Source organism: Trichoderma gamsii (genome assembly GCF_001481775.2).
Source record: "Trichoderma gamsii strain T6085 chromosome Unknown Scaffold_7.2, whole genome shotgun sequence".
Classification (NCBI taxonomy): Eukaryota; Fungi; Ascomycota; class Sordariomycetes; order Hypocreales; family Hypocreaceae; genus Trichoderma; species Trichoderma gamsii.
The window spans coordinates 553,355-565,484 of NW_020171344.1; the positions used below are offsets into that span (position 1 = coordinate 553,355).

General features: G+C 50.7%; 2 protein-coding genes across 2 annotated transcripts; both read left to right on the plus strand.

Annotated features, from left to right (window-relative positions):
* Window positions 1–2,262: 2,262 nt before the first annotated feature.
* On the plus strand, window positions 2,263–2,418 carry TGAM01_v202825 (hypothetical protein; the record flags this gene model as incomplete). The annotated part of the gene is made up of 1 exon (XM_024549073.1): window positions 2,263–2,418. One exon carries the CDS (start codon window positions 2,263–2,265, stop codon window positions 2,416–2,418), a length of 156 nt encoding a protein of 51 aa, XP_024406188.1.
* A 3,643-nt stretch (window positions 2,419–6,061) lies between these two features.
* TGAM01_v202826 (hypothetical protein) lies at window positions 6,062–6,865 on the plus strand (the record flags this gene model as incomplete). Its single annotated transcript, XM_018802283.1, has 1 exon — window positions 6,062–6,865. The coding sequence occupies one exon, from the start codon at window positions 6,062–6,064 to the stop codon at window positions 6,863–6,865; it is 804 nt and encodes a 267-aa protein (XP_018664639.1).
* Window positions 6,866–12,130: the final 5,265 nt, after the last annotated feature.

Here is a 12,130-nt window from a genome sequence, read left to right on the forward strand (position 1 = left end):
AAAGGAGGCGGCGAGTGTCAAGGAAGAGTTTCGACGGCGATGTCGCGTAAATGCCGTGATGTAAATAAAAAAAAATGAGAACTGAGACGATTCAATAAGAGATTATCAGCTTTGTATTCTCAAAGGCAGCTTGCAAGGCAGCTTGCAAGGCAGGCGGGCTGGCTGCACAGGGGCGCTATTCGCTCTTGCCACTTGAGACTCACCTAAAGACAGAAAGACACAAAGACGCAAGGGAAAGAAAGAAGGAAAGAAAGAAGCAGAATCGCCTAGAGAGGCTTGGCGGCAGGTTCTCGGTTGCAATTAATCCATCGAGGCCGAAAGTAAAATAAAAATCAGAGACAAAACAGCTTCTGACCCAGACAATCTCCCTCAAGGCTGTTGATTGTTTGAGGCTGAAGATTGTCGCTCAAAGCACCGAGCACAACTCGACCAACGACGATAACGACGACGGACGCAGAACAGGAGACGGCGAGACGAAAAGATAATGACGAGGTATCCCGCCGGGGTGCCGAAAGAGTAGGAGGCAGGGAGTATAAATTGTCCACATCCACTTTGCCTCGTTGGCTGATGCGCGATCGGGGTCGACTCTGGACATGTGGGCCGGTGATTGAGGCGATCCCAGGACGCTGGAAGCTTGCGAGCATGGGGGCCGGGCAGTTGGAAGTCTACGAGTACCACGCCGCATGCTGGCACTAGTTATCTCTACGGAAGTGCTAATGATACCATGGACGTGCTAGCAGTCGAGTCAAGTTGATCAACTGGCGTCTGGACAAGTTCCCAAGCTGATGGCGCTTGGCTAGACCTGCGGCAGGCCCTTCTATGGCCTTGACGACGTTTATACATCTCGATCTCTCGCCATACCCATTATCAAATATTCTACAGGGAAAACACAGAGCCTGGAGCATTCTCTTTCTTCCAAAATTCGTCGCGCGCCGTTGTGAGGTTGCAGCTGCACACCACCATAAGCTGTTGACGTCTAAACGTCCGATATGCACCGCCAAGGGGCCCCTCCCAAATCTACCGCAACAGCGTGTTTTGTCCCTCCTTGGAAGCTCAAGTCGAAAGGGCTTTCTTTGCCCCTGCAACCCTGCTTCCCCTCCTCTACCTGTACGCTGCCAGGGGCTTTCTCTGTCGGTTCTTTCATCCGCGATGGCCTAAGCGCCATTACACCCGGTCTTGATTTAGCGGTCTTCAGTCAACACCAACAGCGCCCACTAGACATGCTCCGTACCAGTGGCTAATACGAATTCTAATAGCTCGCTATCCTGTCAGATATCCTCTTCAGCCAAATGCACCATTATGGCTGCCTCTAGTGCTGGCAGGTGGCGCGGTGGCGTTTCTTCCCGGCTGCAAAGCGTAGGATCGTCAATAGCTTGTGGCTTGTGTTCGTTTCACCATTGCCCAGCTCAAGACCGAATACTTTAATATGATGCGGCAGCTTTCAAATGGCACATTACGAAAGGGCGAGATTATCACCAGCACGGAGGGTTACCTTTACTCCCTTGTGCGGGATATTTCGGGTTATAATGGAGGCCCGCGTTAATTTGTGAAAAGAGCCAACAGTCTTGAGAAGGCATGGTACGATGGGAAAGCCGCGAACACTACCCACGCTCTATACCATATTCAAAGCACTACGAAGAGGGGCCTTGAAAGTGAACGGCAATATTAAAGATCTCGCCAGCATTGAAGTACGGAGTACCTGAGCTAGCACGCTTGTGTGAGGTGGATGCACGGCAATATCACATATGCAAGGCTACCGGCAGTATCACCAGGTGGAATCCCTGTCAGGGCCGCCTTCACAACATTATCCGAAGTTGCGTGCGCAGCCAAGAAGAGTACCCTGGCTGGAGCGAATAGGTATTCGGAATTCGTACAGCGAAGGAGAGTAAGGATAATGCCACCCACGGAGTACTGCTTGGCGCGATGGACGGCGGGCAATCGCTACTCGTATTTCTTTTCTAGGAAATGATAGGAGCATTCGCAAGCCGTTGGTCCAGAGTTAGTCTCATTATTCGATCATTATCGGAGGCCCGAAAGCCATCATCGTCATCACCATCATCAGTACCCCATAAAGCAGAGGATGGCTACCTCAGTCTTTCCCCCTATTCGGGGTATGCTTCGCCCGGGTCGGCTACGCTACGGCCCAGTCTGATGAGACTCTGCTAAGCTAGAGTGCTCTATCAAACGTACCAGTAAGCGAATCATACAGTCGCAATAGGGTATACGAGTACCTGCGCCGGGCTAATTACCGTACTTGCCAGCATGCTGGTGCTCGGCCATTTTCATTCGATGCCTGAACGCGTACCTTGCATCGTCCTGCAGGTTCAGCTTCCAGTGTTCCGTACAAGCTCAAAGACACTTATCGTTACGGGGAATGCGGTCTGTGGGAATACCTACCTACTGCTGCGCTACTGGTAGATCCTGCAAGTACACGTGCCTACACAATATCCTAGTATGGGGTACGGAGTTGTCCAGGTTGGCTCATTTGCTTTAGTTGGCTTGGAAATTAATCGGGACCAGGGCCGTCGTCGTCGATTCTGCTCTGCCATCCACCAGTCCCCGACACTATGCTGGCCTAGGAAGCGGGCCGAGCTTGGCAGAGCCTGCACGGCCCTGGCGCTCTTTTAGGGGAGCCAACCTTACTCCGTATCGCTCAATTAATTAGAACAGACAGGGGTGATTATTGGAGATTTCATTCTTGCCCGCCTGTTCGTCAGGGTCGGCATGACCGACACAATCAAGCCTATGGAAAGGCAGATACGACTGCAGACGCTTCGTTTTGTGATCTTTACTTTCTAAAGCTAGGCTACCCAGAAGAACATTGAGAGAAGGATATGAACACTGCTCTGTGCATAACATAAGGATCTCACTAATGCAAGGGCCGCAGCGGATGTTACTCAAAGCAGCTCAACGGCATTCTAGATCATCTCACTCTGCTATGCAATCATGTTAAAGGAGACGACAAGTAACAGCGGAAATTGAAGCTGGCTATACTACGAGTAGGTGTTTTCACTGCGTCGCATGGGTCGCGAAATCTAGACCAAGCCATTGTCGAAAACTTGAGAGCAGCCGGGCACTCTCCAAAACGAGCGACGATCATCGCTTTCTTGGGCCATACATCGTTAGCATTGGCTGTTGGCTACAGCTGGACTAGGACCTCATGTCATCAGCTAAAAGCTTCTCTAACCAGTAACTATCTGGCTCAAAAGATTACGCCGCTACAGTCCTCCTTGGAAAACATGTACCGATTCGAGCACGATATCTCCACACTTGCCTCGAATAATATGCCACCACCACCGCATCAGCTCTCTTCGTGCTAGTACAGCTCGCTCCCTCAGGTTAGCCTGAGATGTGATGGGTGATAGGGCGATTGCCATGCTCCTGCAATCTCTCCGCTTAATACTCCACTCCTATGCCGGGCGGCCTAGTACTGTTTGTTAAAACGCCAGTTCTAACTGCAGCTTGTGAGCGGCTGAACTCACACGGCTCTCTCTAACCAAGGGTGAGCAGTCTTTAGCGATTCGTCTCCAGCGCTTCGGTAGGGTTGATGATATTGACAGAGTAGCAAGCTCAAGGTCAAGGTATCTTAATAGGTACCGAGAGAAGTAAGATGAAAATGCTCCGCCCGTCAAGCTGATAAACTATTGAATTCTTAAAGGCCTCAAACATCTCAGATTGGCAAGATCAGCGGTGGCTGAAGTCCATCCGCCTCTGCGCTTTTCAGCTAGAGGTCTTCGCGCAAAGCTGAATCTAATACGCTCAATGAAGCAGTACAACAGAGTGCTGTTCATACCTGTTAAACTTGTTGCTCTTCGGCTTCACTTGAATGGTACACTCGACAACTATAAAGTGTGTACGGTTTATGGGCATCAATAATGCGGAACAGATTCAGCATATCACCTAGCCCATGGCATAGCATCCTGGAGTAGCATGCGGGAAAGAAAACTACATGGGGGCAGCGGTGGTTGACCAGGGGGCATTGCCCGGTACTAATATGTTATCCAGTCAATATCCTATTGTCTCAATTGATGGTTTATTGTGAGACCATAGGCTCTACATGGGTCCAGCCACATATTGTGAGTTTGCCACCGTCGTTCCGGGCCGTCCATCCGTGTCTCTTCATGGATGTATTTTTATCTTACCGCATTTCGGTACCAACTACATGACAGCTGGAGTATTGCCGGGGATGCGGATAGAATACCCATAAGCTAAACAGCATGGACCTCTTCAAGGCTTTGCTCGGCTGCCCAAGCCGGTGAACAAAGATAATCCTCGACTTCTCCGCGTCAACTCTTTTCTTTTGGTCTAGCCGATGGCACTTTTCATCCTTGTCTTGGAGATAACAAGTCTACCGGCGGTTTTACTGTATTCCTCCATTCTCCGTAGTTCCATCGCCACTCCACGTGCTTTGGGACACACCAAGGATTCGATACCCAGCCATCACTATCACAGTCACACAACATGTGTTACGGAGCTGAGGGGAACTTTCTATTTAAAGAAGTAAAAAGGGCCGCGAAAATGTATGTCGTGCCTCGGCGTTCAAAATCACAGGGATTCCATCTCAGCTGTCTCGGTAAGATGCTGGCTGCATTCAGGAGGCTCGCTTCGCAATCTTTTCGCGAGTTTGAAGTATGACAAGCTAACAGCCAACAACATGGGACGGGACTTCTTCTCCGTAATAAGTACTCGCTACCAGAGAGAGGGCGCTCAGTGACAGATTAGAACAAGGGTTGCAAAGTGACATGTCTCCATGACATATACGGCGCCAATCATTTGATGACAACTTCCCACTAGTTCAAGAAGACTGGCACTATCAAGCTAATAAATAGCTTAATCAAGGTCCAATATGGCTTTGACATTCCTGAGTCTAACGATGTTTTTTTTTTTATGCCGATTGTTTCGAGTAGATGACTTGTTGGTCATTGCGCGGGCGATATTATTTCACTAGTAAGGAGTCTGTGCTCGCGGATCAATCCCCCGAGCAGATCAGCATGTAAGACAGCCACTTATAGTAATCAAAGTGTTATTTCGTGCCTCGTATTATCTCGACTGGAATGCTATCCGGCGATGGATCAGTTACCTGCTAATAATCCGTTCATATGATGACAGTTGATTATAGTACGTGAGATAAATTTGCTAGATATAGGGGGATTTTCTTATGGTGGCTTATTCGAAGTGAGCGCTTGGTACTTTTGTTGATTGGCGATTTGATGGAGAATAACAATACTTGTACGTATGAACTTATGAGCCGTATATGGTTGCGTAATCCATGGTATGAGATGTAGTGCATTGTTGTGTGATATTATACGGCTATGGTTCACTGGCGTAATAGCTGCCTGCTTCTTCAAAGAGGGCAATCCGAGATCCAAGGTGATTGAGTATAATTAATGACAAGATCATGTTGTTGCAATATTTCATTCCTCTAGTGCTTGAATGAAGGATAGATTCATCGTATATTGTATGTAATAAGCTGTGTCACTTATACGTGATGATACAACCTGGAGCCGTGAAAATTCCTGCTGCCTCAGCCCTTGAGCCTTTTCGCTTCTTTGAAAGCAACACATTATTGCAGTATTCCCTCTATAAAATCTTATAACGAGATCTCTGTAGTTATAAATTGGCTCATAGTTATTGCTAGATATGCTTGCAAGGTAATGATGGTGATATGCCGAACCACTCTGCTTGGTCTCACTTAGTGTTACCCTACAACCCAGTCAAAAATTCATCCAAAATTCACCACGCTGACTTTTACTTGTCTATATTATTGAATGAAAGAAAAATGCAAACTCACACTCTTATTTATGAGTCATTCACTGGTTTTGTGACGAAGCTCTGCTGTTTGCGGATAGCGACATTTAATCATGTGATCTTGTAGATCTAACTTTAACCTCGGCGACGCTTCACCATCAACCAACTGACACTGTACATTACAACTCATAGGGTCAAAGATTGCAGTATTTGCTTTAATTATACAATAATTACAGTAAGCCCAACTCCATAAAGTCTCATGAATGGGAACGCATAGCTAATAATTACAGTCTAGAAACTTTCATAAGCAACTATGCCATCAGCAGTCTCCCCCCTCACCAACGTCAAAGCCCTCCTCTTTGACATCTTCGGCACCACGGTTGACTGGCGCGCCTCCGTCACTGACGAAATATCCCTTCGGGTATTCCGCAAACTCGGGTCCGACAATGTTTTGCCATCTTCCCTGAAAACCCGCCTCGAGGGCCTCACTCAGGCAGACTGGGATAGGTTCATACAAGAGTGGCGCAACGCATACATTGCCTTTACGAGATCATTCAACCCGGAAACAGATGCCTGGAAGATTGATCAACATCACTACGAGAGCCTCGTCGAGCTTCTCAAGAAATGGGACCTCGACGGATTATTCTCGGAGACGGAGCTTACATCTCTGAGCTTGGTCTGGCATAGACTCTCTCCATGGCCTGATTCCCCAGATGGCCTCGTGGAGCTGAGCCGCAAATACATCACTGGGACTCTCTCAAACGGAAACACCAGCCTGCTGCGTGACGTAAACGACTTTGGAGGGTTGACTTTTCACAAAGTGTTCTCTGCTGAGACGTTCAAGGCTTACAAGCCCAATCCGGCAACGTACCTCGGCGCCGTGCAGGCATTGGGATTGCAGCCGGAGGAGGTGGCTCTGGTGGCGGCGCACTTGGGGGACTTACACGCTGCGAGGGGATGCGGTTTGAGGACGATTTATGTCGAGAGGAGTAGAGAGGAGGCTTGGGAGCCGGAGGAGGAGAGGTATAAGGAGGCGAAGGGGTGGGTGGATTTGTGGGTGACGGAGGAGGAGGATGGGTTTTTGACTGTTGCGAAGAAGCTGGCAGAATTAGAGTAACGACGACGCAACTGTTTTGTGGAGTATGAAGTTGCTGATTGGAAGGGGGGGGGGGATGGGCTGTATACATTTGGCCTGATTGACACGAAATTTTCGACAGTGTATAAGCCATGAGGTTGATAAATGGAACCGTGATGTTTATACAAATATACTACCATCTTATAAGAGCAGTAAACAGAGTGGGTAAGTTGCTTAGTCAAGCTACTGGCCCAGAGATAGATGAGATGTCTTGTTTGAAATAATCACCTTGTGACATGTAGTCATGGAGTTTCAGGTTGACTAGAGTCCTTCCTTGCATCAGTCTTTGTGATTAGATTGAAATTATAGCAGCTGAGGTTAATATGAAGAACACTTAAGCCTACTTTGATAAAGGGTCAAAATCGCCAGCAAGTGCTACTACTGACGCTGTCTTGCTATCCAACTCAAGGCAAGTCATCAACAAATGGTTGATATGATTGACAGTATCACGTAATATTGCAGCCACTATCACTCAATTATCAACTCCTCGACCGAGAAAGCCCCAATCAATATCTCTCATGAGACGTGATCGTCAGTAACATGTTCATTGCGAAGTAAGTTCACAGCCATCTATAAATCTGTGGTGCCTCATGTTACAAATGCGGTCAAATCTCTATCTCATGAGGCTTACAGAGAGTCTTTACAACTACTGCAATGGGGGATACTACTACAAACAATTTCACAAGAAAAGTCCACAAGTCACGCTCTTTCAGCTTTGGCTTACGTTTGGGGTCATACTCACTGCTCACATCGAGATGAAGCCTTCCTGATTTGAGCATCGAAAGTTCGCTTCACTTATGAGTAGGCCGTCTATATTCTCCATAGCCATAAGCTCCGCAAGCTGAGATGAACACAGCACTGGCTACGCAGCTTCATCTCATATACTGTGTGTATGTGCTGATGATCTCCCATTCGGGAGTACCCGAGGGTACAGGATACAATCTTGATTCGTGGGGCTAAAAGAGAGCATAGCAAAACGACAGGGTTCGTTCGGATGGCTTGACCGACGCAGCTGAGTCAAACATGGCCTGATGGATCAGTATCGCATGCAGCTTCTTGTTCGTCTCTCGCCATCTCGCGTTTACTTTCGCGGTGATACAAGGATTTAAGAAGTCGCAATCGTGCCGACCGGCTAGTTTGATTGTCCGCCGCTTGCGTATGCTCCAGCTATGGCTTATCATATTGCAATGAGACATGCAGCTGGCGGTGATACTTGTACACATACCATGCTCGCTCACCAATGCCTATCACTTGGCGCCCGGTTCGGATGACTCTGGCTCGCATTCAGGATCAGCTGCTGCTCGCGCGTAAGCATCACCTGCGTGCCGGTATGCAGGAAAGGAGACGGCCGCTTAGGCTAGCAAGACGCCGGCAAAACCCGACATATGGACTGCGTATATAGCTGCGCATGTAGCAAGCACTATATGCATGCTACAACGTGTTGTGCGGAAGGGGAAAGAATTCCTTGACCGAGCGACATGCTTCCCCGCGCTGACGCAGTGCTACTGTATGTAGCTACTATAGGTAATCATAGCAGAATACACATGCTCTGTGTAATTCGTACTAATGGTCGTAGCGTATCCTCGAGTGAGTAAAGCGCCGTTATGGGCCAAAAGTCTGTTGGCTGTATGGGGAGCTGATGCTTTGTACAAGCTCGGAGTGGCAAATACTGCTGTATCCATGCCTGTAAGCGAGAGATGGAAGATAATCGCCGACGGGCGTGACCTGGAATCATAAGGCTGTGCAAATCTCACTAGGACCGATATGCCGTTGGCTCTAGACAGACAGGCATTGGCGGAAGAGCAGGACGAGGAAACAAAGGTGCTGCCCAGTATGTCGTCTTACTGGCAGCCGCAAGTGTACAGAGGTCGTGTGTAGGTAGTAGAGCTTCATGCCCATCGAATGCTAGGACGGATGTAGCTTGTGGTCTACCGCTGCGGGTCGACGTCCTCGGCCAACATGAGGCTAGACTGCATGTAGGCTCCCACGCAACATGCGACGGATCGTTGGGGGAAGCACTGGACGCCGTTGCCGCCTCTCGGAGACATAGCATGGCGAATGTCACTGGCCGCGGTCGCGCCTTTTGGCATCCATGGCTCGGAGCAGTCCACGTTTCGCTCGCTTTGATCGATCTCTCCACGCCGAGTGCCCTAGCTTCTGTGTCCCGTACCGGCTCGTTGCATCGATACAGCATGGTGGACTCCCCATAATATGGGTCGGATTGTCGCGAGTCTTCAGCCTTCAGCCTGGGGAGAGCGCCAAGCACCGAGACGTGCCAGGGCTATAGCGCGTGTAAGAAGCTGACGAATTGATACTTGTAGCAGTAGTAGTAGTAGTAGTAGTAGTAGTATGTGTAAGTAAATAGGCGGTTATTGCCAGAGCAGGGACGCTACAGCTGTCATCACACAGGAGAGGCATGCTGATTATGGCAAGATGCACGAGCAGACGGCAATCCTCAGCTTACTCTGCGGGGGGTTCGTCCTTTGTGACCCCCGTTCGCGCACGGCCTTGTGCATAATACGCGATACAGAGGTGAGTGTATGAGTGTTTAGGCACGCACTCCGAGCTTGTAGTAAGCAGAGGCCTTCGGCGTTGGTAGGGATGATTGCCGAAGGAGATGCTGCCGAGCCTAAACGCTCTTGGATGCCGTAAATCTGTCTGCCCTTGGCTTTGTGAGAGAACCGATCAAATAGCCTCTCCTCTTCTTCCACCTTCGCCTTCAGCTCTTGTCCCTTTTGTCTCTTCAGCTTCTGTCTGCAGATGCTAGCGAGGGACCGGATTCCGCGTTAGTATAGCAAGACGGTAATATCGGGGCAAGACGGCGAAGAATCAGACCATTGATATCATGCTCCTTGCCCATACATCTCGTAGCGGCCATGCTGGGATCTCAGACTTTCAGCCAGACACCATCAAGTATCAATGACTAGCGCTTCGGCCTGCTACAACTACTAGTACCTAAGAGTAGAATAGTCGATGCTCAGCGGACAGCCGAGCGTGTGAAACTGCGGTGCCGACCGCTAGCTCAGCCGGCGCTGCAGATCGATAGCTTCAAATCCTCAGAGGCTCGCCGTTTGATGCTACAAGTATGTAGGGATATGCTGCTGCCACGCTCCCAAGCTCCGTAAAGCGCGTCGCTTCCGCAGCCGCAGCGCGCTACGGATGCAGCATCGCTGCGCCGACATCGACGCTTGCAACGGGCCCAAGCAAGAGGCGAGACGCTGGTTTGAAGGCAGGGCCAGAGGCGTCGGGTCGCCCCGGATGAGGGAGCTGGGAGAAGGACGAGAGCTGTGGCTCGCCAAGTTTGCAGATTCCAACCAGCTTTGCGAGCGAGGGCTGGGGATGCGGCCCCCGCAAGGTTGGCACATGTCGTGCTCGTGTGATGGCGGCCTTGCTGGATCTCTGGCCTTCAAATGCTTCCGACTGGCTCGGCTGGGTCAGGCCATGGAGGCCACTGGCGCCGATAGCTGGGCGAGCCGGTTGATGGCGGTTGGCTGGCTAATGCTGGCATGGCTGGGGACTGGAGTTGGAGAGTTGCAAGTTTGAAGGGCCAACCGGGGAGAAGAAGGAGAAAATGCTGCCCAACCGATGTGGCTGGACAGGCCTGTTTCGATCTGGATTTGCCGTCCGCACCCGTTGGGCCAGCACTAACGAAAGGGTATTGATCCTATCAGCAGTACTGTACAGTATTACTGCATATTAGCACGCCTGCTCGGTTTATTTCCGCCGATACCTGGTGCCTGCAGAGCCTTGTGTTTAATCACGTACGGATGTCGTCGTAGACCCTACAACGCAAATTGGCATCCATGGAAATTGAATCATTTCACGGCGTTCATGGCAGGTGCTGCGAGGCCCGGCATCTCGTGGCAGTGGAGGTACTGCTAAAGTACTTACCGCTCTACCTCGTGGGCACCAGAGCTTCTCGGGTAGCACTGGGCCCATGCTTGGTACGATGGAAGTGGACATGCTTCGTCTCCGGCTCGGACTTTTATCTCGATGAATGAGTCTGCAGCTCGTTAAAATGCCTACATACATATAGAGATTCCATATCGTGATGCTGCTTTGCTCACGCAGACCCTGTCTTACACTGCCAGACAGCACATTGCAAGGGGATGCAGGTGGCATATGCTGCCGACAGGTGCTCGTATACAAGTATGTGCTCGCTCGCTGGTCCAACTCCAACCATGTCGATTCCCTTGCTGCAGCGCTCTGACATAATCTCGCCGCTAATTGTCTGCGTTGCAGGCTTAGGCCAAAGTATCGCTGAGGTACCCATCGCCGTCATCCAGGGTCTGGGTTATACCGTCCACAGACATTGAGCAGCGAGACAACCAGGCAAAGCCGCCCCAGACGCTTTGGCCGCAGGGTTGTCGGGGCCGCAAGCTCCAAGCTCAATCCATCCTTGCTGGCTGCAAAAGCCATGCGCTGCTCGGCGGACGCAGGCGGGAGAACGGGCCTGTAGGGGAGAAGAGAGCAAAATAGGGGATCATTGGCCAGAGACAGATGCCTGTGCTGCTGCGTGTCTTCGGGCCTGTACGAGCATGTCTTGTAAGTAAGTACCTGTACGAGTGCCTGTACGAGCGAAAGCCTCTGCGTGGGTTGGCTGGTTTGTGCCCCCCCAAAAGGGCTTAGCCGGCCCGGGGCAGGGCCTGGGCGCGCAGCTCTGGGTGTTCCGGCTGCCACTAACTGGCAGCTAAGGCGTTGCTATTCAGCGCAGACGGTGCTGCTAGGACCAGCTTGGCGCTGCTAAGTATGCGGCATTCTTCTGCCTGGCCTCGCTGAAGCAGCAGACCAATGCGTGTCCCCTTCAAGGAGAATGCGCCTCAGCGTGTTGGTTCCTGTACATGTACATGCTTGCGAACAGGCTGTTGCTCCTCACCTCGCGCTACACGCAAGCACCTCCCACTAGGCTCAAACGTCCTAGACCTCGACGCTCTCCGCGCCAGCAAAACTTTCCGCGCTCTGCCTCAAGGTACCGGATGTACTAGGCAAAACACGCAACAAGTACTGCTACAAAGCTCTATCGCCCATACACTCCCGATCCGCGCTGCGTACGTGATTCACCTTGCCATCGCCGTTCCTCCGTAGCAGACTACCTGGGTATCGACCTACATGCTCCAAAGGTGCATGTACAGGTGCATACACATACTGCTGCATATGGCATTAGCACCTCCATGCCGTTGCTAGGCCTGCTAGCCTACCTGTGCCTCCATTTTCCCTGCGAACGGCCGCGTCCCTCTTTAAACCGCT